Source organism: Cetorhinus maximus, chromosome 8 (genome assembly GCF_964194155.1).
Source record: "Cetorhinus maximus chromosome 8, sCetMax3.hap1.1, whole genome shotgun sequence".
Lineage (NCBI taxonomy): Eukaryota > Metazoa > Chordata > Chondrichthyes > Lamniformes > Cetorhinidae > Cetorhinus > Cetorhinus maximus.
In genome coordinates, this window is record NC_135886.1 from 36,933,845 (window position 1) to 36,960,582 (window position 26,738).

General features: G+C 46.3%; 1 protein-coding gene across 6 annotated transcripts in view; it reads left to right on the forward strand.

Annotated features, from left to right (window-relative positions):
• The window catches only part of LOC144683562 (neuron navigator 1-like), a 725,427-nt gene that overhangs the window by 279,441 nt on the left and 419,248 nt on the right, over nt 1-26,738 (forward strand). The window contains exon 1 of one of the 6 annotated variants that reach the window (XM_078546703.1): nt 23,225-24,097. The exons of 4 other annotated variants lie outside the window; for them this stretch is intronic. In XM_078546703.1, the coding sequence (XP_078402829.1) occupies nt 23,425-24,097 (673 nt within the window). In that variant the 5' untranslated portion in view covers nt 23,225-23,424. Of the gene's footprint in view, nt 1-23,224; nt 24,098-26,738 lie in introns of those variants that run through there. One more of the 6 variants, XM_078546704.1, reaches the window with a different exon arrangement.

The window sequence follows — 26,738 nt, forward strand, 5'->3', positions numbered from 1 at the left end:
TTATGGCGGTAATGGCATTCTGCCTCCTTGAATTTGCAGGTGTCCAGTATGTAGTTACCCCCACATCTGTAACAGATTAACTTCAGTGAAATGCTCCCACTAGGCCTTCTCGTTGTTCGAGCAGCAGAGTCTGTGTCTTGCTTTGCTGCTGTCTCTCTGGTTTTCATGCTATGCCCGGCAGTAGGTTCCCACCCCAACTGAAGAACGGTGCCATGTTGCCCACTCTGTAAAGCCCACGAGTCCTTCGCAGCGCTTTCTGTACCTAGCACAATTTCCACGGTGCGCTTGAAATCGATGTTAACTTCTGCGAGTAAACGATGCTGAATGACGTTGTCGTGAACGCCACAAACTAACCAGTCCTGCAACATATCATTGGGTGTGACTCCGAGGCCAACTGAGGTTATATGTCTTGCTACTACAGATGTCAAAAGACTTGCTTTCTGCTTCCCCTCCCTGGTTTTTTCATTCGCCACGAAATAAAAACCAGGCACTTTATGTACTGGCTCCAGTCTTCCATTGACGTATCATAAGGGTCGATTCTGCCAAAGAGTGGCATGACTAGTGAGTGTAATTTTATTTTTTTCCTTTAAGAACTGACGTACTCACATTCACAAGATGAGGTGCAGCGTCGGAGCTATTTTACCCTCATCACCAAATGTAATGAGCTTGTTGTACCTGACAGGTGTCTATTTAAAACAGATAACTTCATTACACAGCTCTTTCAGAAGGTACATGCTTGAACCAGGTCCATGACTAGAAAGCTCTGCCCCTCAGATTGCCCACACTTTGGGCTCATTTGTCAAGAACAATCATGTGACCCCAAGAGGCAATAGGAAAAGCTATACCTTCAATCACTATACTCTCCAGCTACATAGTTGGATATATTCTGCATTTTTTGTGCAGTAATAGCATCCAATATTTCATGTTGAAACCACACAAAACATCAAGCGTGCATATTTCCGTTCTTTGTGAAGGATTTTTCGACCATCCATCCATTCCATTTGGCACGAACACGATCTGGCAATGTGATTGAGATCACTCATTCTCTTGCTGCACTGGATGGCATTTCTCTGGCAGTTGCCAGCAGCGCTGACCTCCTTCACTGACTGCCTCCCAGGCCGGTGAGGTGAGGTCGGTGGATCTCCTGGATCCACCTCTGCGGAAAATGAACCTCCTGATGCTGGCGGATACTTCTAAATAAAGCCTCCAGGGGGCTGTGGCTAAACATTGGCAGACTCTTTTTGTTCCTTGGGCCCACCTCTGGAACCTCTGACCACACAGCTGGGCTGCAGAGAGTAACGTGTGTGTTTGGTTGGCGTTTAAATGTGGCGCCAAGAACACCGACCCCATGAGGTGATGGTGGGTGGACGAATCAGTGCCCGTCCCACCACGTGATTCAGCGAGCAGCTTCTCTATGCATAATTAATACGGTTTCAAGTGGAAGATCGGGCATGTGAATCCGACCCGCTAATCAGCGGGAAACTCGCCGCTAGTCCCGCCCACCACCGCACTTAGTCTCCGGAATGGAAAATTCTGTCCTTTAGTTCCAAAATGTGGCTACACCAACTAGCTTGTTGCTCTGAAGTCTTTGCTGGACTCGGGATTTGATTTAGCCTACTTAAGTGCATACCTGTGCACTGCATTTCTGGTGATGATGTAATCATTCATGATGATTCTCAACGTCCCGTTCCAATACGTGCTTCTGAACATCAGGCCAGTGGCTGCTCCCTGTTTTCATGGTGCATTTGGTCTTGGGCACCTTTTTCAGGGCAGATGTTTTCTTCCTCCATTCTCACACTGGTTTTTCACTATCACCGAAATCCCTCGCTGCAGCACAGTTATTTGACAAGTTAGCAAATGTTATAAATTTCAGTTTGAAACCAGCTTCATAATTAATTCTTTTTACAGGAGGACCTATTTCTCTTTGTCGGTTGCCATGCGCGGAATGCTCTGTGCGGCCGCGTCTTAAACCCCCATGCATATTCTTGGCAACATGGCCCATATCACTTGCTTGATCCCATGTGGCGACTTATGAGGTGAATATAGTCCTAAAATTTACTTGTGAGCTGAAAAACTGAAGCTGACTTCAAATGCGATTATAGCTCTGAATATGCATTTATTAGCTGAAAAACAGGGGTCAACTAATACACTGAATATAAACATGCATCTTAGCACCAAAAAATGGGGTTGTCTTGCATGCCAGGTCAGCTTATACGCCGCAATCTATGGTATTTCCAGTTACTTTTACTTTCTGGTGATTGGAATATTCGGCTGTTTTTGTATTAACATGAGCAGTTCCTAAATGTTCTGATTCAGAATAAAAACCCTGCTGAACAAGAGTGCAAATAAAACAGGGAAAAAAAACAAATGCCTTTACTTCTTTAAGAGCTGCTTTGCACATGGAGTTTCCCTTTATGTTTACTGCATGTGGTCCAGCTGAATGTATTGCACAATACAATCATAAAGAAAAATTGTGCAGAGGATACTTGAAATGTAAGTCATTCTGTGGAAGAGTAGTTTACAATGACCTAAAAGGCTTCTTAGAAAATAATGCACTGTGTACATCCAGAAGAATGGAGTAAAAATTTCAGTTCTCAATTTTCTGGCCTTTGCAGGCTCCTGTGTCAGCAGGAAATGGCCATGCTCTACTAACCTAAATATCTGGTCCAGTGTTGCTTTCTAAGTTAAAAAATTGAGTATGATGGGAAACCGCACTCTAACATGACCTGATTAAGCCATTACAATTTCTGAGACTGCATCAAAGACCTGGTGAATCGAGATTTACTTAAAGCATTATATTATGTCCTGCATGTTTTGTCATCTTTCATTTCTTCATCTTGTGGGCAAACATAAAGAACTGTTTTCTAAAGTGTAGCTCCCAGTTTGGTGTGAGCTCACATTGCATGTCTTTTATTTGGCTATAATGTATCTTAACTATTTTCTCTTTGCACAGTCCTCTAACTCCTGCTATTAAATCAACAGGGACATAAGAAATAGGAGCAGGAATAGACCACATGACCCATCGAGCCTGCTCCGCCATTCAATACGATCACGGTTGATCATGAGCTTCAGCAACACTTTTTCCTGCCTGCTCCCATATCCTCTGATTCCCTGAGAGATCAAAAATCTGCCCATCCCAGCCTCAAATGTATTCAATGGTGAAGCATCCACAACCCTCTGGGGTAGAGAATTTCAAAAATTCACAACACTTTGAGTGAAGTAATTTCTCCTCATCTCAGTTCTAAATGATTGGCCCCTTACTGAGACAGTGCCCGCATGTTTCAGATTCCCTGCTTAGTGGAATAAATGTCTGGAATAGGTTTAGGATTTCCTTATACAAAGTACACTGGTTCTCCATCGAGCGGAACTAAAGTTTTGCATTTAAGTGTTAATTTTAGTTTTGCAAGATTAATATTACCAAATATAGAGTTACTGCCTTCAAGATACTTGATTTTTTTTTAATGGTATTAGAGTGTGCAGGTTGAAACTATATAAAACCAGCTGGCACAGTGACTTAACTGGGCATAGCAACACTCCAATATTAATAACAAAAATGTTTTATGCACCTGCTGTAGGACATACCGCATTTTAGTCTCTTGGAACTGATGCAAAGGCTGACATTTTCTGTGCCTGCTACCGTCGGGCGTGTTCAGTAGCATGAGCGGACAATATGGTGAGAAGGTCTAAAATCATGAAACCAATTTGTGATCACCCGCTCGGCCCGTCGATGCCGGGCTGTATTCCCTGCCATAGGACGTCGGGAACCTCATCATAATACATCAGCATATCATTGTAAGGCCAGCCCGCCGGACTCACTACACACGCTGGATCGTCCGCCCATGTTGGCAGGAAAACACGCAGCTGCAGGACACAACTGTGATGTGCAGAAGCCGGAACTTACTGTTAGGGCCTTGCTCACGTGGCGGACAGCCAAGGAGCAGAAGATGCTGGGGCCTGACAGCCACGGGATCCTGGAGAAACATCTATGGAGTGCTGGGTAGATTCACAATGGACATGGCTCTGCTGCAAAGCAGGTCACCGAAGTTGGAAAGTCAATGTTGATGCTCATCATTAATGTTGGTCGAGGGGGTGGGAGGGGAAGGTCGAGGAAGAAGTGTTGGGGGGGTGAGGTTGGGAGGGGGGAATGAGGGTGTCGGGGGGCTGAGGTTGGAGGGGGAATGAAGGTGTCGGGGGGGTGAGTTTGGGGGAGGGGAATGAAGGAGTCGGGGGTTGAAGTTGGGAGGGGGGGAATGAAGATGTTTGGGAGGGGAAAATAAAGGTGTTGGGGTGAGTTTGGGAGTGGGGAGAAATGAACGTGTCGGGGGGGTGAGTTTGGGAGTGGGGGGAAATGGTGTCATGGGTGAGGTTGGGAGGAGGGAATGCAGGCGTTGGGAGTGAGGTTGGGAGTGGGGGGAATGCAGGTATTGGGGGTGAGGTCGGGGGAGTGAGGTTGGGGGGATGAAGTTGGGAGGGGGAAATGAAGGAGACGGAGGGGTGAGTTTGGGAGGTGGGGGAATGTAGGAGTTGGGGCCGTTGAGGTTGGGAGGGGGGAATGAAGGTGTTGGGGAGGGGAGGGAGTACAGCGGGGGGAGAAGGATTGCGGAGAGGGGAGGGAGTCCAGGGGTGGAAGGAGTGCAGAGAGGGGAGGTGAGCGAGTCTGGGGGTAGGAAGGAGTGAGGTGTGTGGAGAGGGGAGGGGAGGGAGGGAGTCCGGGGGGGGAGGAAGGAGTGCAGAGAGGGGAGGGAGTCTGGGCGGAGGGAGGAGTGCGGAGAGGAGAGGGTGTCTGGGGTGGAGGAGTGTGGAGATGGGAGGGAGTCTGGTGGGGGATGAGTATGGAAAGGGGAGGGAGTTTGGTGCGGGGGAGGGACGAGTGCAGAGATGGGAGGGAGTCTGGTGGAGAAGGGAGGAGTTGGGGGGTTGGTGGAGGGAGTCCAGGAGGAGTGCGGAGAGGGGAGGGGGGTAGGGAGTCCAGGGGGAGGGAGGAGTGCAGAGAGGGGAGGGAGGAGTGCGGAGAGGGGAAGGGAGGTGAAGGAGTGTGGAGGAAGGAAGGAGTGTGGAGAGGGCAGGAAGGAGTGTGGAGAGGGCAGGAAGGAGTGTGGAGAGGACAGGAAGAGGTAAGATTGTCTGAGTGAGTCCAGGGGGCTCCTGAAGGGGTTCCATGGGGGAATGGGTCCGGAGGGGCGGATGTCCAGGTGAGTGTGCAAGGGAGGGGCCTGATGGGTCCATGACCACCTCCTGGGGAGCGAACAGAAGGTGGGTGTGGTATGAGAGAATGGTGGGAATGACCGAGGGTTAGACGGTAGCGGTAGATGGGACGGTGAGGGTGGTTGGTGGGGACTCGGAGACAGGTACAGACCCTGGAGGTGGGAAAAAGGAGGTCAAGGATGTGAATGTGGACGGGGTTGGAATTTTCGGGAAGGAAGGGAAAATGCACGTTCACCTGGACATCCTCGGAGGAAAAGAGTTGTGGCTGGTAGGTCATGGAGGGGAGGCGGAAGGTAATGCCAGTGGGGTTAACTGTGATGGGTGAAAAGAAATGGGTGACTTGGGGACGGGAAATGATGGGGGAGCGCCCAAAAAACTGAATGTACACCAATCGAAAGTGAAATGACAGTCGTGGTGGGAGAGATCAAGTGCTGCATGGGGGTGTGATCATAGGGTGGGTGGAGATGCAGGAAGCTCAGATGGACAACTGAAAGTGAACCCCAGCAGGCAGCATTGAAAATGCTCAGGGCATTGAAGTGAATATGATATGGGAAGGATCCACGTGTGTGGGAGAGTGCCTTCACGAGGCTCTGAAAGGCCCTTCCCCACACATATACACACACAGTCACACACACACACACGCTCTTCCTTCCACAATCACTCATTGGCCAGCTGCTCCCTTTGTGGGGACAGAGGACGTGATTGAGGGGGTCACAGGCAAGGGAGACTCAGAGGGAGAGGACAGCCTCTGAGAATCCTGAGTGGATTACCCAGGGGTGTTCAACTGCTGCTCCTCCTCCCTTCGGGTGACCTGAGGTCTGACTCCTTGAGGGGAAGGAGCACCTGGAGGGACGTGGAAATACCCCGTTGCCACTCCAAGAACTTACCCAAGGCTCCCACGATGGAGTGCAGGTCTGCACACATCTCCGCATTCTGCTGGACCAGGGTCTCCATGGCATCCGCCATCCTCCCCATGGACATGTGGACCCCACTTCACCAGAGAGCAGGTGGACGCACTCCGATATGGGTCACTCTACTGAGGGCTTCCAACTACTCTGTGGATGTTCCCATACTTCTGCTGATTCTCCAGGATGAGACGGAAGGCCGAATCTAGAGGTTCGTCATTTGATTCAGATCTCACAGATGCCTAATTCCCAGCAGCCCTCCGAGTGCCGGGGAGCTCGGCTGAACCTGCCTCCTCCTGCTGCGGACATGTCAGTGCGGTGACAACCAGATTGTGAACCTGAGCCTGCTCTAGATTTAGGTCGCACCGAGGTGTGTGTCTCTGTGCTGGTGGAGGGTGTGGGTAAGCGCTGTGACTGGTCTTCCAGGCTGCTTATTTCCAGCTCTTCAACGGAGGAGGTGTCCTCTTGGCTGGAGTTGAGGATATGGAGCTGAGGGACTGGCTGGCTGAGGGCGTTGTTCACTTGGCCGATCTCCCTGTGAACCAAAGCAGAGATTAGTAATGCATGGCAGCAAAGTCAAATGCAGGATAGAGTTCACTCACAGTTACATTGAGAGAGGGATGATGTGATGCAGGATCCTCACGAGGGTGTTCGCCACCAACCTCTCTATCACCGCAGGCACGGTCCATGTACTCACCAGTCAGTGGCACACTCCTCAAAGTGAATGAGGGGCCTAATGTGGGCCACTTCACCCCCAGTCTGAGACCTCTCCCTACTGATATGAGTAGGCTTCTCCTGCATGAAAACAGATGGAGAGAGTGTGAACAGGACACATGGTACTGCGCGGAATGTTTGTGTGATGAGCCATGGACAGGATGAGGACATGAGCTCCAGAGGGTATGAGCCTGATGGAGATGTGAGGGTGTGTGTGAGAGTTAGTGCTGTTGTCCCTTGAGGTTTGAGATGCCTGTGGATGTGTGATGGGTTTGTAAGTGTGAGTTGAGAGTGATGAGAAGAGTGGAATGCCTTGGCGGAACGGATGAGACCATTCATCCTGTGGCAGCACTGGATGTGCTGTCCTCTTTGTAGGGCATTGGCACTGGCCACCGCTTCCCAAGCCAGATCAACGAGGTTGCTGCCCATCCTGTGGCCAGAGATGGGTTAGAGGACATCATAGTGGGCTCCGCTGGGTCTAAAAGGTGCTTGAGGGTCATTGAACCTGGGGGTTGCAGTCCTTTTGCCTTTCTGGGCCATGTCTTCTTTGCAGCAGTTGTGGGCTGGAAGCACTGAGAGGTGTGCACGTGGCTGGCCTTTAAATATGGCGCCCGGTGTGACGAAGCGGTGAGGTGATGGTGTGATGGGCAATTGAGAGCCCGCCCGCCCGCCCACCCACCAGCCATGGAAACAGCGTGTTTCCCAGGAATACATAATTAATGCGGCATGTTTGGGACAATACGGCGTGAAACGCCCCCATTGCGGCCGGCAGGTAAAACATTATTTTACCCGCCCGCTACCACACTTAGTGCAAATTTTGGATGATTCCACCCAACGTGTTTTGTGTCCGCACAAAAAAAATGTTTTAGCAGTTGTGATTTTCATGGTAGCACGAACAGTAGCTAGCAACGAGGTGCCATCATGCGGGTCAGAATTCAAATGGGTCAGCACAAGTAGAGGTCCATTGCTGCTATTGTGCAAAATAATGTGATTGGACAGGAAAGATTTGATGACCACAAATCAAACTATGTTCAAGATGGAATTAATTATTTTTTTCTGACAATAAATAATCATCCCACTGTGTAAACTGAAGTCCAGCAAAAAAAAAGGTTCATAGTTTGTGTTAAAATTTGTCCTCTTTTTAAAGAAGAAAAATGACCCAAACATTCCTTTAGGGCAGTCCTTGGTGCCAGTCAGTGCCATTTTGAAGCAAATGTGTAATGCTAAATTGACATTTGATTCACAAATGGCTTCCGCGTCAGTCAGCTCTGCGACATGAAGATTAAAATACACTCAAGCTGACCACATCTGTAGCTATCTTGGAGCCTGAAAGTTACACTCAAGTCGTACCTAAAAGTTGTCCTGTATTTTGGTTTAAATCTCAATATATTTTAAGTAAAACGTTACAGCTCAACAGTGTTATTATTTTCATTCAGTATAATTATTTTGAACGTTTTAGTCATAGAAAAACAAAACCTTGAATGTTAATTACTAGCTGCCCCAGGCATCCCAAATTATAAGGATGTGATGATCTAGTTTACTTATATATTATGAAAGAAAATGATTATACTTAAGGTAGGAAAAGCTTGAGGCCTGATGACGTATCTGGGAGATCTTGTGACATTATGGTCTTGGCTCAAACACTGAAATCCCAAATTTTGTTCAGTGTATCACTATCATATTAAAGATTCTGATTTGCATTGCAGGTGCTAAATATAGGAAACTGAAGGGGAAAAGCGATGTTCCATATTTATATGTTGACAGTGACGATTCATCACCATGTTAAAAATGATATTTTTCCTGAATTCTTACCACCTAACTGGACTTATAGTTTGAAGTAACATATTACTACTATTATTAAGGGCCTAGATTTTGAATTAATAGTAATGGTGATACTAACAGCGCTCACCATGAGTATAGAGTAAATCAGACAGCAACTTATGGTGTCTGCACATGCTCACTTAACGGCAGATATCTGGAAGTTGCAGTCAGAGGTACCTTGCTCCTCCACAGGGCTGTGCTGTAGCAGCCCTTGCTTATAAACTCAGCATTGAATGACATGCAATGGAGTGAAACTGGGGGACTTGTCCACTAGTTCCCCAATAAAAAAGCCTTAAAAGATGCATTCAGGGATAAGTGGACTTTTAGCAGCATGATAAATGATAATTACTGCCTAGCAATCTCTCTGACCATGAAAATTTAATTTTACAAGTGTTGAGTCTTAATGCTTTAGAAGTTAGTGTTGGAGATTTGAAATCAAGATTTTTTTTCATTTTCTGTCCACTTAATTTATCGCTCTAACTTAATCCCATCTGTCTTTCCAAATCTTTATTTTAACTTTGCACATGATTGAAAACTAGTTTATACATCCACTTTATGTTTCTTGATTTGGACTCTGCAACCTCAGTCTTATCTTGGTGGCACTCTTAGTCCAAGATGAGGAGTTATGGGTGGGAAACACAGGCATACGAGTTGCCCGAATAACGGGCAGGATTTTTAGGTTGGCGTGCGGGTGCGATCGACGGGTCTGGGAGTGGCTGGAGAACGGACCAATTAATGGCCGGCCAGCGTGAAACGCACGCTGATATGATCAGCCCTGCCTGGGTTGGGAGTCGGGAGGAGGGCGAGTGGTGAAATCAGCGCGGACGTGGGGTCACAGAAAGCTCCCTGAAGGCAGAAAGCTGCCTCAGGGAGCTGAAGACTTCAAAAGTATCAAGTAAAGATTTTTAAATCTGGAAAAAATGTCCACATAACACAGTCACCTGAGCACAGACATTATAAAAATTCTGTGCATAGATTTTTATTTTTAAAAAAATTTAATAATAGAAACCTCATCCCGCCCTTGGATGAGGTTTCCTAAAAAATGCAAAGGTCGCCTGGCCGATTTGCTCACCCGCCAACTGTAATGTTGGATGGGCAGCGAAAAATCCCAGTGAATTGCGCTGTTAATGGGTTTAATAGCCCTCTTAATTGTCGGCAGGTGCACTTCCGAGTTTAGCATGCGCCTGCTAACCGAAACATTACAAGGGTGCGCGATGACGTTGGGACACTCTCTTGACATCATCATGTGTTATTTTACGCTTGAGCAGGTTGGGCGCGCACCCACCCGCTCAGCGAAAAATTCTGGCCAATGTCTCTTTTTTTTTGTAGGTTTCCCACTTGCTCAGGCTGTCCTTCTGCTGGGTGGGAAAGCCTACTGCAGAGGGATACAGCGGAGAAGCAGGTGTGGTGAGATTGCTGTTTGGTGCTCACTGAGGGGTGGGGTTGCTGGTGGAAGAGATCGCGGGGGCTGGTAGTCGTGAAGGGCCCAGTTTTGGGAGTGGGGTAACAGATGATAGTCAGTGGATGTGGAACATGTGTTGGGGGTGGTGGCGAGCAGACAGATCATGGAGCAGGGGTGGTGTGGTTATAGGATTAACATTTGGGCTAAGAGAGAACATTTCTGTTCCTTCTGGTTCACAAGGTTTCTGCTTCAGATTTTTAAATTTTTAATCTCTTAATTGAACCAAACCCACCTGTTTTTGGACAGTAGAATTACCCCCTGCATGTCTCAGTGATCTAATTCTTCATGCTGCACATACTGATTCGTTTTTAAAAAAAATAATGAATTGAGAGCCATTCTCGGTGATGGTACCATGAAACCTGTATCCATTGGAGTTTTGAAATTTGAGAGGTAATCTTACTGAAACATAGAAGATCCTGAGGGGACTTGACAGGGTGGATGCTGAGAGGATGTTTCCCCTTGTTGGAGAGACTAGAACTAGGTAACACAATTTAAAAAATAAAGGGTGTCCCATTTAAGACAGAAGCGAGAAGATTTTTTTTCCCTCAGAGGATCGGGAATCTGAGGAACTCTCTTCCCCAGAGAACAATGGAGGCAGAGTCATTGAATATTTTTAAGGCAGAGGTAGGTAGATGGGTTCTTGACTGACAAGGGAGTCGAAGGGTATAGGGGGGTAACAGGAAAGTAGAGGCCACAATCTGATCAGCCATGATCTTATTGAATGGTGGAGCAGGCTTGAGGGGCCAAATAGCCTACTCCTGCTCCTAATTCATATAATTGTTGTAAAAGCCCATCTGGTTCACTTATGTCCTTTGGAAATCTGCCATCCTTACCTGGTCTGGCCTACATATGGCTCCAGAGTCTCAGTAATGTGGTTGACTCTTAAATGTCCTCTGAAATGGCCAAGCAAGCGACTCAGTTCAAGGACAGTTAAGAATGGGCAACAAATGCTGGCCTTGCCAGCGACATCCCATGAAAGAATAAAATAAACACTGCTGACAACTGGTTTGGAAAATATACATGCTACAGAAAAAGAGCAATACACATTGAAATGCAATGGAAATTTGTGGACCATTGAAGGTTTTTTTTCTACTTCTGTGACTTTTCTTTTCGTCAAGGTGCAAATATATTACTGCTGGTGGGCTGGAGAGCCATGAGATTTCTGGTCTATATCCACAGCAGAAGAGAAGATTTTAATATAAGTTTTAAAATTTTGACAGGTTTCGATTTGGTTAATAAGAAAGATAATTTCCTTTGGTCTGAAAGTCAGTAACCATTGTCAGTAATTTAAATTTGTCACTGAGCGAGTGAGGAGAGAGGAGAGGAGAAATGTATTTCTGCACAGAGTTGTTAGAGACTGAATGATTTGCCACAGGGAATAGCTGAGGCAAACACTACAGTATCTTTTAAGAGACGATAAGCATTTGAAGCATGGCTATGAGGAGAAAGCAGGGTAGTTGGATTAGCTTTAGATTTTTCCAGCAAAACGCCAGCACAGACGCGAGGGACCAGGTGGGTTCCTGCTGTACTGTAAACACCTGAGAATCTGAGGATTTATGGAAACAGCTGATTCTGTACGTACATCACCTGGTGGCAGTTTTATACTCTGAACATGATGGAAAGTTTGTTTCTTCATACTAATTAGTAATTCACCTAATGGGTTTCCAGCTTTCAGCCAGGAGACCCAGCCAGTAAAATAAAGAAGGGTGAAACAAATCTCTCGAGACAGTTCTTTCACCTAACTCTTATTGTTGAACAATAAGGAGCTGGACCAATGAATATATCACATTATCCACTTGCAATGTGGACAATGGGATGAAGAAATTACATAAAATGCAATGAGCTAATTGCTCCCAGTTTCCTATGGGCGGTTGAGATATCTGGAGAGGAAGTGCAGAGGCTGTGGCTGAAGAGTGAAGCAGAAGATCAAGAGAAATAAAAGGCACACAACACAGAAAATGATCAAGACGAAAAGCAGGTGACTCAGTGGAGAACATGACAGACAGGATACCACATGAGGTGAGCTCATTTCAGGGTATTGTACTCATATAAATGCCAAATGTTTGCTTTTTACTCAAACAATGATTTGGACCCCTGTTTGGATCTAGTCTTTGGTGAAAAGCATTTGCGATTCAATGTTCCCAACCAGTTAGAGGTCATACTCACTGCCGCTCGGTTTTGTTATATTGATCCAACAAATTACAGACACAGATACCGGTGAATGGAGCTGTCCTTACTTTCAGTGCACATGCAGTTTACAGAAAAGATGAAACCTTTGAAAGGGTTCAGGATTGGGCCTGAAAGTTGGAAACCCAACCATTAGGTGAATTACTAATTAGTTGAAAGAAACAAGTTTTCCATCATGTTAGTAGTATAAAACTGCCAGCAGGTTAACGGTTGAGTCAGCAGCATAATCGTTTTGAATGAGGGGTCAGATAGCATAGTGGTTATTAATTCAGAGGCATGGACTAATTATCTGGTGACACAAGTTCAAATCCCACCACGGCAGCTGGAGAATTTAAATCAGTCCATTACGTAAAAAAGCTATATCTGTAATGCTGACCACAAACCAACTGGCTTTTTGTTGTAAAATTCCATCTGATTCACTAATGTCCTTTAGGAAAGGAAATCTGCCATCTCTACCCAGTTTGGCCTATGTGTAATCCAGACCTATGGCAAATGGTTGAATCTTAATTGGCCTCTGAAATGGCTGAGCAAGCCATTCAATTGTACTAAACTGCTACTAGAAACTCACAGATTTCAACAGTTCAAGAAAATATGGCTCATCATCAACTTACTGAGGATGTTTAGGGGTGGGCAAAAAATGCTGCCGTTGTCACAAACAACCACATCCCAGGGACAAATTAAAAAAGGACAGTTATTTCCTTAACTGTCAGGATATATAAGTCAGATATGCATATTAAAAAAAAATTAAAGTGAATAATTATACAATTAGAATGGATTCAAAAATGCATCAAATACGTATCAATAATCAAACTTTGCTGAGAGATTATGGGTGGAATTTTCTGAGCCCACTGGTGGTGGGTGTGATAGGTGGCGTGTGCAGAAAATATGAAGCAATGTGCTTCACAACAGCGCGAAGGCAGGTCGGATTGTCTGCTCAGCCGGCGGGCTGCGTTTCCCGCCATCGGTTGGCGGGGAGCTAATTATAATATAACAGCATATAATTAAAAGGCCATCCCGCCAGGCTCTTGGAACCCCACCATATCGTCCGTCCATGTTGGCAGGAAAGCACACCAATGTGTTGCACAACAGCGTGCAGGCAACATGCATTTGGCAGCCTTCACTTTGGGGGAACTGAGGTGAGTGAGCAGCAGCATTCTCCACAGCTCGCCTGTTGTTTAAAGACCTCGGGGGTGCTGAGGTGGGGGAGCGCTGGCTAGCCTCGGAAGTGACCGTTGGAGGGGAGGGGGTGGGGGGAGGTGATCAAGTGCTGCCTTGGCGCTTCATCCCGCGTGCAGGCAATCTAGATGGGTGGCAGGGTAAGCGAGGGGAGTGGATTAGAGACGCCTGTATAAACTGACCATGCCTCTGCAACTGAGACAGATCAGACACAGCCACAGTGATATGACTGGGGTCGGGGTCCTAGCCTGCCTACCCATGCAAGCAACGTGGAAGCACCAAAGGGCCACCAAGTGCTCCATACCTTACCCCTCCCCCCAAACCCCCCGACAACCCCCGGCACATACTTTGAGTCTGCCACCACTTTATTGGACCACGAAGCAGTTGGACTGCACATGTTGTACAATCTCCTCACCAACACTGGCCATGTAGCAGTCACTGCTGGAGGCGCTCACAGCCCCTCGCAATCTCAGCATCCTGGTTTGGACCAGTGTCCCCCATGTCACACGTTGGCAGGACAGCCATGCAGCGCACTCATCTCTGGCCATCTGAGGGGTGACCAGCACTCTCCGGGAAGCATTAAGGGGCGGTCACACAGGGCCAGGAAAGGTGTTAAATGCAGCCATGATAACCACGTCTCTCTCTCTCTTTGATGCTGCAGCAGGACCACGTCAGGATCATGGATCCTGGTGACCTAGCTGTATGCCTGATGGTCTACAGAGACCGTAGAAGGTGGAGGAGAGAGCGACTGAGGCCCCTGGTTGTGCAAAGGCAGGAGCAGCAGCCTCATGAAGAAGGGGCAGCAAGGGATCCTGCACACCCTGCCCAGGAGCTACAGGGAATCGTGGCTGGTCAGCGCCTGGCGACACCCAGGGTCTATGGACACCACCTGCCATTTCTGTAGATGACTGAGAATCAGTGTCGCCGATGACTGTGCATGCCTAGGGACTTGGTGGCTCACATCTGCCAATTACTGCAGGACTTGATGCCAAGGGAACATGGAGGTCATCCACTGCCAGTGGCTGTGAAGGTGACCAAGGTGCTCAATTTCTATGCCAGTGGCTCCTTTCAGGGCTCCACAAGTGACCGCTGTGGGATTTCACAATCCGCCAGCCACAAATGCATCCATGAGATCACGGATGCCATCTTCTCCCTGGCACACAACATTGTGCATTTTGCCCGGGACCGGGACAGCCAGGATGCAAGGGCCATTGGATTCGCCCTGATCTCGGGATTCCCACAGGTGCAGGGTGCGATTGACTGCACTGAGTGCATGTGGTGCTCAGGGGCTGAATTTTGCATTTGTCGGGCGGGTGGGCCTGACTGAATCGGCGGCGGGCAGGGAGCCGATTCCCACCGCTGAAACGGGCCGCGCTGCCGTTTTGTGCGGGCGGGTCAATTAAGGCCTGCCCAGCGCATTTCAGACTCCTGTGTTCATCAGGAAAATTAAATCGGTGGCAGGCGTGTTCAGACCACCGGTTCCAATAGGGAACCGGCAGTCTGTATAAAGAACGGCCGGGCAGTCTCCTTTAGGCTGTTCACCATGGCCAGTGACTGGGCAGCACAAGAGGTGAGGGCAGAAGAGGAGGAGTGGGGCAGGCTGCAGGATAGGCCAGCGGGGGGGCCACTGTGCCCCTCGGTTCTCTGATGCCTGCCTTGCTGACCTCCTGGAAGAGGTGTCCAACCATCGGGAGGTCTTATTTCCGGAGGATGGGAGGAGGAGGGCCCCCCATGTGACCAGGCTGGTGTGGCAGGAGGTGGCGGAGGCTGTTAGCTCTCAAGATGCCACAAGGAACCCAGTGCTGCAAGCGCTTCAATGATTTGCTGCGCTCTGGAAGGCTGAGTACCATCTCAGCCTTGGCCATTTGACCCAGCAGGTAGCCTTAGCCTTTGGGCCGCCCCCAACATGTCCAGAGCCCCCCCTCCACACCTGAGGGCCAAGACTTACAACTTGTGTCACATACTTTCAACGAGCCAGGCACCAGCGCAGCGACAAACACTTCGGTGGGGATTATGACGTTGGCTAGTGTCCTGGGACACAGTGGAGAGGACACTTTACAAACGCTGGAGGAGATGGCACAGACAGAGAGTGCTGATGGCACCAGCAGTCAGATTATTGCAGGGGACCAGGCACATGCTGAGTCTGGCACTGATGATGTGCCTCTGGAGATGTCAGCCATGCAGCAGCTGCAGGACAAGCGGCAGGGTGCGCGGGAGCATCTGGCAGAGTTGCATGAGGGTGTGCTTCACTTGGTCTCTGTGGTGAAGGAATCCAGGCAGAGTGTCAGTGATGGCATGAACCTCAGGACAGAGCTTCAGGCTTCCTCCATGGAGAGATTGGCGACTCTCATAGAGAGGGGCTTCCAGCGGATTGAGACTCTTCTGATTGGGTTACGCTCTGACCTGCAAGCCCTCACAGCGCTAATGGCCACAGGTGGTCATTCCCAATGTGGGAGATGTTCTGGGCACCAAGTGTCGCCGCTCAGTGCCCATCCATCTGTGGTGAGCAGGGAGGTCTAATGTGACCTCACATCGGCGCAGCAGCTGCCTGTCGTCACTGCGATCTCCTCTCAGGGCGCTCCAGATGAGGGCAGCAGCTCCTCTGCCCCTCTGCCAGTGACCGTTGCATCTGTTGAGGCTGCGACAACTGGGGAGGTGCTAGTTCTGGAACTGGCCACTCCCTCCCAGGCGGGGCCAGCACAGGCTCCACGGGCCAGAGGACGACTGCCAAGGTCATCGAGGCCAACAGTACAGCAGAGTCAGCAGGCCGTCTCACAAGCCACTCCAAGCGATGGGGCGGCACCTAGACGTAGCACCCGCAAACGTAAGCATAAGGCACGTTAGGCACTCCACGAGTTTGTCACTGGTGATTTTGTGTTGGCCCTAGATTAGGGAATGTTTCATTATGTGCATCAGAGTGACATTTGTTCTTTATTTTGGTGGCAATAAAGTCCAATTTTCTGACCATGGCTGAGGGTGTTTCCTTTGTGCTGCATTTGTATGTTTCACAGACATATCATGAGTGTTTGAGTGGACATTGATGTTTCTGTACTAAGCCCTTAGTTGCAGCTGATGAGGTGGAAGATGTATCACCTAAGTGCCACATGTGGAAGTGCCAGGCAATGCTGGTCCTGCAGATCCATGTGTGTGGAGCTAGCTGAAGGTTCATTGGATTAAATTGTCCCGGGTGTCCCTGCCTCCTTGGTGTAGCGGTGGGTTGGCGTGCTGCCCCTCATCATTGCCCTGTGCTTCCTCATCCTCTGAGCCACTGCTGGATTCATCATGTGCAACCTCATCCAGTGCGTCGACATCTTCAACGTCAACTGCATCCCCCCTTTCCAGCGCAAGATTGTGCAGAGTGCAGCATATTACCACTATCAGAGAGACGCGATCTGGGGGGTACTGGAGTGTGCCCCCTGAGCGGTCCAGGCAACGGAAGTGCATCTTGAGAAGACCGATGGCTCTCTCCGCCACAGCCCTTGTGGTGCCGTGGCTCCTATTGTAGCGCTCTTCAGCTTCTGTTCTTGGATGGCGGAGAGGCGTCATGAGCCACCTTCGCAGGGGATAGCCCTTATCACCCACCAGCCAACCATCCAGCCGAGCCGGAGCACTGAAGAGCCCCGGCACCTGGGAGTGTCTGAGGATGTAGGCGTTGTGGGAGCTGCCTGGGTACCTTGCACAAACTTGTAAAATCAACATCCTGTGATCACACACTATCTGCACATTCATGGAGTGGAAGCCCTTCCTGTTGACAAAGGCACCGGGCTCTCCTGCTGGCACCTTGATGGCCACATGTGTGCAGTCTATTGCACCCTGGACGCGGGGGAAGCCAGCAATGGCCGCGAAGCCTCTGGCTCGCTGTGCCTGACTTGCCTGGTCGTAGCGTAAGTGGATGAAGGTCAATGCCCATCTGAACAGAGCGCCTGTAACCTGCTTGACACAAGTGTGGACAGCTGATTGGGAGATACCGCAAAGATCACACACCGAGCCCTGGAAGGAGCCATAGAAGTTGAGGGCAACTGTGACCTTCAGAGCCGCTGGCATGGGGTGTCTGCCCACACAGTTAGGGGAGATCTCAGGGCCAATCATCTGATAGATATAGTTGACTGTTTCCCTTGACAGTCGGAGCCTCCTTCGGCACTACTCAGTCATAATGAGGTAGCTGTTTCACCACCTGTATACCCTGGCAGCAGGATAGTGGCATCTTCTGCGGCCCTTTCCACCTTGGACAGCCTCTTGGCCCTGTGCCCCTTGTGCCTGCGCCTGGCCTCCCAAAGGTGGCTCCCCTGGAGGCTAATTGTCCACTCCTGACCTCCTCCTTATTCTATCCCTCCCTTGTGCCTCCAGTGGAGATGTCAGAGCCCATACCCAGGCTAAATGGAGGCCTCTGGAAAGCTGCAGGCCCGATAAAGATTACTGTCTGCAGAGTGCTGAGCTGAAGCTTCAAAGTACAGAGAAAGCTATTGGAAATCGATCTGAACTGCTAACAATCACACAGGCAAATTTAAAACACTTTCTGTGTTAAATACTTCAGATAAAACATTAACAACCCCTCTGAGCCCACATATCCCACCCATGGATGAGGTTTGTTAAAAAATCAGTTACCCGCCTGCCCGTTGGGTCGGTGGGCCGAGGCGAAGTTCGCACGGGCTCCTCAAAATCAGCGTCAATTGCCAAGTTAAGGGCCTTAACAAGGCCTTTAATTAATGGCGGGTGCGCATTGCACTTCATAGCGCACCCACCCACACAAATATCGCGATGCTGCGCGCTGACGTCAGGACGCTCGCGCGACATTTTAAGCACTGACTTGCAGGCTCCCCCACCCACACGTCAGCCATAAAATTCTTCCCCAGGTCTCCATCACTACACTCAGTGGACTTCATCAACTGAAAGGGTTTCCACTCACTGAACATACAGCTGCTATGTGACCAGCAGAAATGCATCCTGCAGGTGTGCGCACGGTTTCCAGGGAGTGTGCATGATGCTTACATGCTGAGTCGCCCGCAGATCCCTGCAGTCTTCCAGATTCCACAGAGGCTGCAGGGTTGGCACCTTGGGGACAAGGGCTACCCGCAGAGGCCGTAGCTGATGACACCCGTGCAGTGGCCTCAGACTGCAGCAGAGTGACGCTGTAATGAGGCTCATGCAGCAGTTAGCAACTTGGTGGAGCAGGCCAATGGGATGCTGAAGATGTGGCTCCAGTGCCTGGACCAGCCTGGTGGAACCCTGCAATACAGTCTGCAGAGGGTGTCACACATCGTCGCCGTCTGCTGCACCCTTTACAACCTGCCGCTGCAATGGGGAGAAGAGCTGGCTGAGGAGAAGATGGAGGAGCTGCACGTCTCCTCTGATGAGGAGGGCGCTGATGGGGATGCAATTTAACTAACATGCTTGCCCTCCTTCCCATATGTCGCACTTGCATTCTGATTAAAATTGAGGCTATTACCCGTATACTGTACTTGCTTTTATTCACACAGATGTTATTCAATGCAGTAACTTGATTAATTTATCATAAAGCAGGTTCACACTGATAGAAGATTTGATTTTTTTTGTCTCCCTGGGGATTGGTCAATCAAAAAGAAAATTTTTTGGATAGCTTGATTCGTTCCAAAATAGTTGCTATTTGCATTTTTAGGCCCTAGGGGCAGGCGACAGCTGTTTTTCAGCACATGCCTATGGGAGGCCCAAGTTTGTGTGGCATCTAGGTACCTCTCTTTGGCTTCTTTAAAAACTCTGTGTAGTATAAAGGGTTAATGTTACATTTATAAATGTATAGTCAACATCATCAGTGACTTGAGATCACATGACAACAGAGCATAGAGAGAGAGAGTTCTATGTAGAATCTCGTGCTGAGCCTATATTGTAAATAGTTAGTGTAATGTTCAATAAAAGGTAAAGTTTGCTACCAGCATTGCCTCCAGCATTATCTGTAAGTCCAATCCCACAACTGTCAGATCTAAGACCCACAGTAATAACAGACTCTGCAACTTTTATTCAACATAATTTCCTAATTTAAATGGAATGCAAGAAGAGAGAGACCTGGGGATGTTTGTGCACAAATCTTTGAAGGTGGCAGGACAAAGTTGTTAATAAAGCATATGGAATCCTGTTTTTTTAATAAATAGGGCCTAGAGTACAAAAGCCAGGAAGCTATGCTAAATCTGTATAAAACACTAGTTCAGCCCGACCTGGAATGTTATGTTCAATTCTGGGATTATATTTTATGGAGGATGTGGAGGTGGTGCAGAAGGGAATTGTAGAAAGATTCCATGGTTGAGGGAGTAGTTATGTGGATCGATTGGATAACCTAGGATTTTTCTCCTTAGTGAAAGAAAGCTAAGTGGAAGTTTGAGAGTGGTATTTAAAATCACAAAGGGTTTAAATAGAGTAAATAAAAATAAACTGTTTCCAGTGGCTGAATGGTCTTTAATAAGAGGGCACAGGATTAAGGTGATTGGCAAAGAAGCAAAGACAACATGAGGAAAAGTTGTTTTATGTGAGTGATTGGATACTATTTGAAATACGCTACCTGATAAGGGAGGTGGATACAGAACCAATGGTAGTTTTCAAAAAAGGAATTAGATAAATACTTGAAGGAGAAAAACAATTACAGGGATATGGGGAAGGAACAGGCAAGTGGGGCCAAATGGCTTGTTTTTTCAAAGAGCGAGTGCAGGCATGATGGCTGGGATTTAATGGTGCCGGCTGGATGGTGGCAGGGGCTCAGGGAGAATCGGGTAGAGCACCTGCTTCTGATTCCCTGCATTGGGAACACTGCCCCCAGTTTAATGGGAGGAGGTGGATAGGTCCCTATACTGGAAACTCTTTCGAGTTATCAACAGTCACAGATTGCAACTCTTTCGAGTACAATCATAGTTCTTGGTTTCCGGGAGTGGGACATGAACCCACAACCCTCTGATTCAAAGGCGAGGGTGCTATGAACTGAGCCACAGCTGACACCTCTCCCTATACTGGAAACTCTTTCGAGTTATCAACAGTCACAGATTGCAACTCTTTCGAGTACAATCAGTTTTCTTGGTTTCCGGGAGTGGGACATGAACCCACAACCCTCTGATTCAAAGGCGAGGGTGCTATGAACTGAGCCACAGCTGACACCTCTCCCTATACTGGAATCCTGCCAGTTTGCGGCAGGATGTCAATTAGGTTCATAAATGAGCCACTTAAAGCCAATGATCCTGAGCTGATTTAAATGCAATGGTGGCTCTGAGATTTACCGGGAGTCACATGGCTCTCCAGGCACCTGAAGCTGCCCAGCAAATCCTGATGCACTTGCCGGAGGGAGAGGGTGGGTGTGCGTGGGTGGTTCTTCATGCACAGGCATTCACTGCTTAACTGAAGGACCCTGCATCGGGAAAGGAGGGGGCAGCTGAAAGCCAGTTACCTGCCTTGCATCTGAGCCCCCCTCCTCACCACACTGATGACCCCTCCCCCCACAACTCCTCTCCCATTCCCATTCACCTGTCTATAGGGATCTAACGATGATCAAGCAGTCTTTGGACATTGATAACAGCAGCCGCTGCTCCTGGTTGTGGTTCCAGCCTCTGATTGGTTGGCTAGCAGCTCTCAGAGGTGAGATGTCTGTCTTAATCTGAAGGGAGGGCCTGACATTGGCCAGATAAGTGCTTGCTTTCCTTGTAATTTCATTGGATCTCCCGGAGAGAAGTGACACAGGCTTCCTACCAGTTCTCCAACTAGTAAGGGCGGTGGGCACACCGCACTGGAACTAAATTACCCAGTGGGTAGGATGACCTCCTTCTGTGCTGTTCTATGATTCTCTGATTCATACCTTTCACAATTCTGAATGTCAGATATCTGTAAACCTAAATTCTCCCCTGTTGTAGGTCAATAGTTGAAGGAAGGGATGGGGGGGATGTGACAAAGGGTTTGTAATGATTGATTTGCCTACCCTGCTAGAAGAAGCCAGGAAACTCCACCTTGGAAGTTCCATAAATATCACAGCCCGCTGACAATGCAGGAAATTGCAGCAGCAGAATTCTTCTCCCCTCTCAGGGAGGCACCCCAGTTGGGTTGGCAATGCGTGGGTGCCCACAGTTAGGTTCAATAGCCTGATCCCAGGATTTTCAACGGGGTTAGTGTCTTCTATGTTGCATAAGTGGATGCTTCATTCCATCCTATAGCTACTATTGTAAGCTGCTGGGTATAGCTCGGTAGGTCCTGTTAAGGTATTCATAGTCTAAAGTAGTTCAACAGTAAGTATTTATTAACTAGGTCCAGACTCGGAGATGTTTCCATGCTTGCTTCTACGCACAGCTCTGTCCAACACTACATTGACCCCTAGGCCTGGGCCATGTGTTCTCTTATATCACTGTGTGGGTGGTACTGAATTCAGTCTGATGTTAACCTTTCATGTGCCAGACTCTTATATTACAGCTACCTTCCTTGTGCTAAGAATTCCCAAGAATTTCAAGGCCTTAGTCTTTCTCTTGATCTGAGAAAGAAAGGCTGCATGGTCTTTTAAATTCCACATTGTGCTTGACAAACATCTGGATATCTTAATAATGTTTTACTACTCTCTATTTGGGCTATTGTGTTGCAAGTGGACACTTTTTTTGTAAGAAATCATTGGTTTGGCATTAACCCGCTATTGTAAAGAAGTTGCCGTGACCTGCCCTTTAAATATTTGAATTATTTTTGTCCTATATTGATGAAACACTCTAGTTAAAAATGAATTCCAGATTTGTTCCCTATATTATTGCTTTGCAATTATAATTTTGCCATTACGGCAATCTAAATGCAGCTGATTTATTTGTGGTTTGACACAGAACATGAGTGAATGAATGCAAATGAAAGTTGAGAGCTGGAAAAATTGATTTAAACGTGTTCTGAGAGAGACTGTGCCATTTCCTGCTGGAAGACAGGAATTATAATGCTTAATGTCTTATTTCACATACAAGCCTTTTGTTTACTCCACTTGCTCCCTAATTACTTTACTGAGTCGGTAGTGATCCGTTATCCTTTATGTGTATTTCCCTCTGAGACAATAAAATGGATACACCTCTGTGTGTGATGAGGCAAGATGTTTATTAGGTAAAACTACTTTTTAATGAGCATACATGTCTGCGAGATTGTATGCATTTGGAAGCAAATATTTCTGATATATAGATTTCAGAAAATATGCTGCTGACCTTTCTAATACTTTTCAGAACATATGAGGAATATTGAAAGCATCCATTCACCCTTTCACAGATACAGCATGGTATCTTCCATCCTTACATGCACTTTCTGAAATTAATAATTATATGGTAATAACAATGCAGGTTTTACTGCAGTAGCAGAGTGCATTGTGTTCAGCTAAAATTAAAATGATGGAACTTGTGTTTTTTTTTTCATTTTTAAAAAAAATGTTTTATGTTCTTGTTCTAATTTTTACTGAGATGTCTGCTGCCATGGCAGCAAGGAACAGCCACTGCAGTGGAGGAAGCTGGGATACACTAGGGGATGTGGGCTGAATACTGAGAGGGCTGAGTCCAGCTCTCACGCTCCCAGTATTTCCTGTCTTGCTAATTGAGCTGATTTAATGCCGGACTGGAAGCTGTTGCCACAGCAGCTTTTTAAATTGATGGCTGTTCTCAGCTGTGAGAAATATTCTGGAGAGATAAATTGAAGAAGCAAGAAGCTGCTCCCTGATTTCCCCCTTTTGCTGGCAACGATGGAATAGCCTTTTCTTTCCTAGCACAGAGCACCTTGGAAGCAGGGGAGGGCGTTTGGTGATGACATTCTTCTAGTGATCAATCTGCCAGCAGGAGCTGATCATCTGATGCTGCAACAAGCAGGCTGTGTGAAGAGAGCTGTACAACACAGGAACTGCTGTTTCAGAGAGGGTTATCTGGATTGAATACCCGTGCTGGAGAGCAAGATATCTCCCTATTATCCTACCGTTTCAATACAGGCGAATGATTACTTGCAAGCAAGATGCTTGGTGCAAATGTCAAATGTTGTGAAACCGATATTTGTGATGAGAACCAGGAAGATGTGAAGGTTTATAAGCGACAGCCAGATGGAAAGGGAGTGCAACATGGAAAGAAGGGTAAACCTCCAACAATGCATAGAGCCACAGAGCTGAAGGTGTTTAAAGGTGGAACTAATCTGAGGAAGCAAAAATCGCTCACTAATCTTTCCTTCCTGACTGATGCAGAAAAAAAGATGCAGCTATATGAGCCCAAATGGTGCGACGACATGTCAAAGCCAGCTCAAACGCTTGGGAAGGGAGGGTTGAAATCTAAAGATGCACCGATGTCTAAATCTCTCTCAAAATCTGAGCACTCACTGTTTCAGTGCAAATTAGCACCGAGTGTGAACAAACCTCTTGCAGCACCTTCTACAATTCGTGGGATACCAAGCAGGATCCCAAGAGGACCCTGGGCTGAAGTCAAACCTCTGAATAAACCTACTGAAGCCAGCACAGGCGATGGGAGCAAGTCAGACGATGAAATTTTGTCCAGCAAGGCTAAGAATATTAAAAAGCAAACTCCGGCAACCAGCAAGAGCCAGCAGCCAGAGGAAAAAGCTTATTTAAAGGTGGATCCTGAGCTTGTTGTCACCGTGCTGGGTGACCTAGAACAGCTTCTGTTCAGTCAAATGCTTGGTGAGTTTTCCGCTTGTACCAAATATATGGCCATTAAATAGCAACTCACTCAGTTCCTACACACTGTTTTATTTGTCACTCACCTTACAGCACAGTTTTTTTTACTGCATAAGCAGCTAGAATGCTTTTTCTTGTGAGTGATCATTAGAGTTAATTTAAAGAAGGATGTCTATAATTAGAACCATTGTTGTATTAATAGCATTCCTTGACTCAGTTAAAATTGTCACCTTAAATTACTGATGCAGTGCAGTGATGCTATGGTGGGCAGGTCACTGCATTTGCTGCCTCGTAACTAAGGCACAATTAAAATGCGTTATGTACCATCTGCAAGTTATGAAATGATTGATGCTTAAATATTGTTTTGTCCTTTGGAGGGAATTTTGTAATTTTCTTTCACAATGTAGTCAGCATAAATTGTTTAATTTGTGAAAAGAGATGCTATCTAAAACTCAAATAAAATCTGTTTGTAGCTACAAAAGTGTTTTGCCAAATCTATTATATTAAGCAGTTTAAGATAATTGGCTGATAGTCTCTGAGTCTCTGATAAAATCCTCATTTAAATAAATGAGTTATTTCTAAAGTAATTTTTGACTTGGTTACATACTTGGTAGGAGTTGACCTAATAGGTTTCTCTTTAACAATGAGCTAAAAAAAGAAAGATTATTTCTCTTTAAATGTAATTCACTCATGCAATTTTTTGCTTAATTTGCACCTTAACAATTGCGCTTGAAAAGGAGGTTTTAATACATCCTTATTATAATGTGCCTCTGCACTGCTTTACATAGACCATATTGCATATACACTTTCAAAAAGGACAGTCCATATTATGTGCTTCATCACTCCTCTTTTACTTAAAAGTAAAATTGTTAATAAACAAGAAGAATCTCTTCTTTTTATCCCATTTGATCATTTTTATCACTTGCAGCAACCAGAAACGTAATTATGTAAAGCTGAATGTAAAGCTGAATTAGAAAATTAATAAAACCTTTAAACTCTATTTATACATCTTTAATATCATTGGAATAAACTCTTTTTCTATTTCGCTTTAAGACCAAAATGGTTCTGCTGGCCTTAAAAATCAGAAGTAAAACACTATTGGGTAGTTTTGATTATATAATATTTCCTAATAGATATTGAATAAATTTTACACTACAATTATTCTTATTCTGCGAATTCATGTTTATTTATCCATTCACAATCCAAATATTAGTAGACCTTTATAAGATTGTACTTATCATCAAAATACTTAGAATTAAAATAGCTTTCTAAGAAAGAAGGAAAATGTCTTTCTTTATAAAGAACATTTTACTATTACCTTTTACAAATTATAAGATCTCAGAAGTGATAGATGATCAGGATGTGGTGGTGTGTATTTACACACTTTAGCAGACTGAGGCCCAAATCACTTTTTGAATAAACTCTTTAAAGTTATTTGTAGTTCTATTTCTCAGTATGGCTTATAAGAAGCTATGTGTGAATTATATTCATCTCATTTCATCCTTTTAGTGAATTTGGAGAGACAAAATAGAGACATATTTATGTGACAGCTAAGATTGACTGGTTAGTGCTGATTTATTATCTGAGCAAATGATTTCAAGGTTTGGTGTTTAATTTAATGCATTTACTGTAATTTCCATTTCTGCTGTATTATCTTAATTGTCGTGTGCATGGCTAAATAAGCACCTCCCATTAAAAGGTTCATAACCCTTTGAGGATTGACAGTGTAGAATTGCAGCATTACCACTGCATTTAAATGCCTGCAGTGTTTTCTGTGTCTGTACTAAACTGTGAGCATTGTTATGATATATTATATCCAGTTTGCACAGTGCATAAACTAGACTGTTTCAGGTACCGAATTTGTTCAAACTTAAAGCCATTTAATAGGTACTGGTTCGATATGCTTTTCGCAATTCAAATAGAAATTATCATGTTAAAAACAAAGTTTAAAGTGGATTCATGAGGAAAGATAAAATTTTGAATACTTGAGAAGGGAGACAAAGGCTCTGATTCATAAACATTTACACAATCCTATAACTGTGAAGTTCATGAATGGTAAAATATTTGAACTGACTTTCCATTTATGGCAGTTGGACACCAATCCACAAAAGTAGTTTAATACTTTCTATGCAAAACCTTACAAGAGCCAGTTCTGATTATAACACTGTACACAGTGCTTATTGCCTAAAAATACATTTTTAAAAAATGCAATATATAAATCTCATTTCATGTTTTTATGAAAATGCAATGTGCTCTGTGTGACTCATTAAGGAAGCCGCAGGTTTGGCTAGATTTGTCAGATTTCAGTTGAACAATGTCATTGGCTTTGGTGTCCCAGGCTAGGAAGGAGAAAAAAAATCAATTTAGAGCTGTGAGAAGGGTTTGATCACAAAGTCGCGTGAGTTCTTGATTTAATCTGTGTTATTGTGGGTAACCACTGATCAGAGGCCAGATAATCCTGTGTAGAATGGTGGGATGATCAAATGGATTGCTGCACTATCCTTCTAGCCAAAAGCAACACATGTTGACAGTGGCCTGGTAGTAGTGTTTGCCTCAGTTAAGGTGTTGCGAGTCACGGAGGGGAACTTGATGTGAGAAAATGGGGTAAATTTCCCTTTTTTAAATATAAAAAAAGTAGATGGAG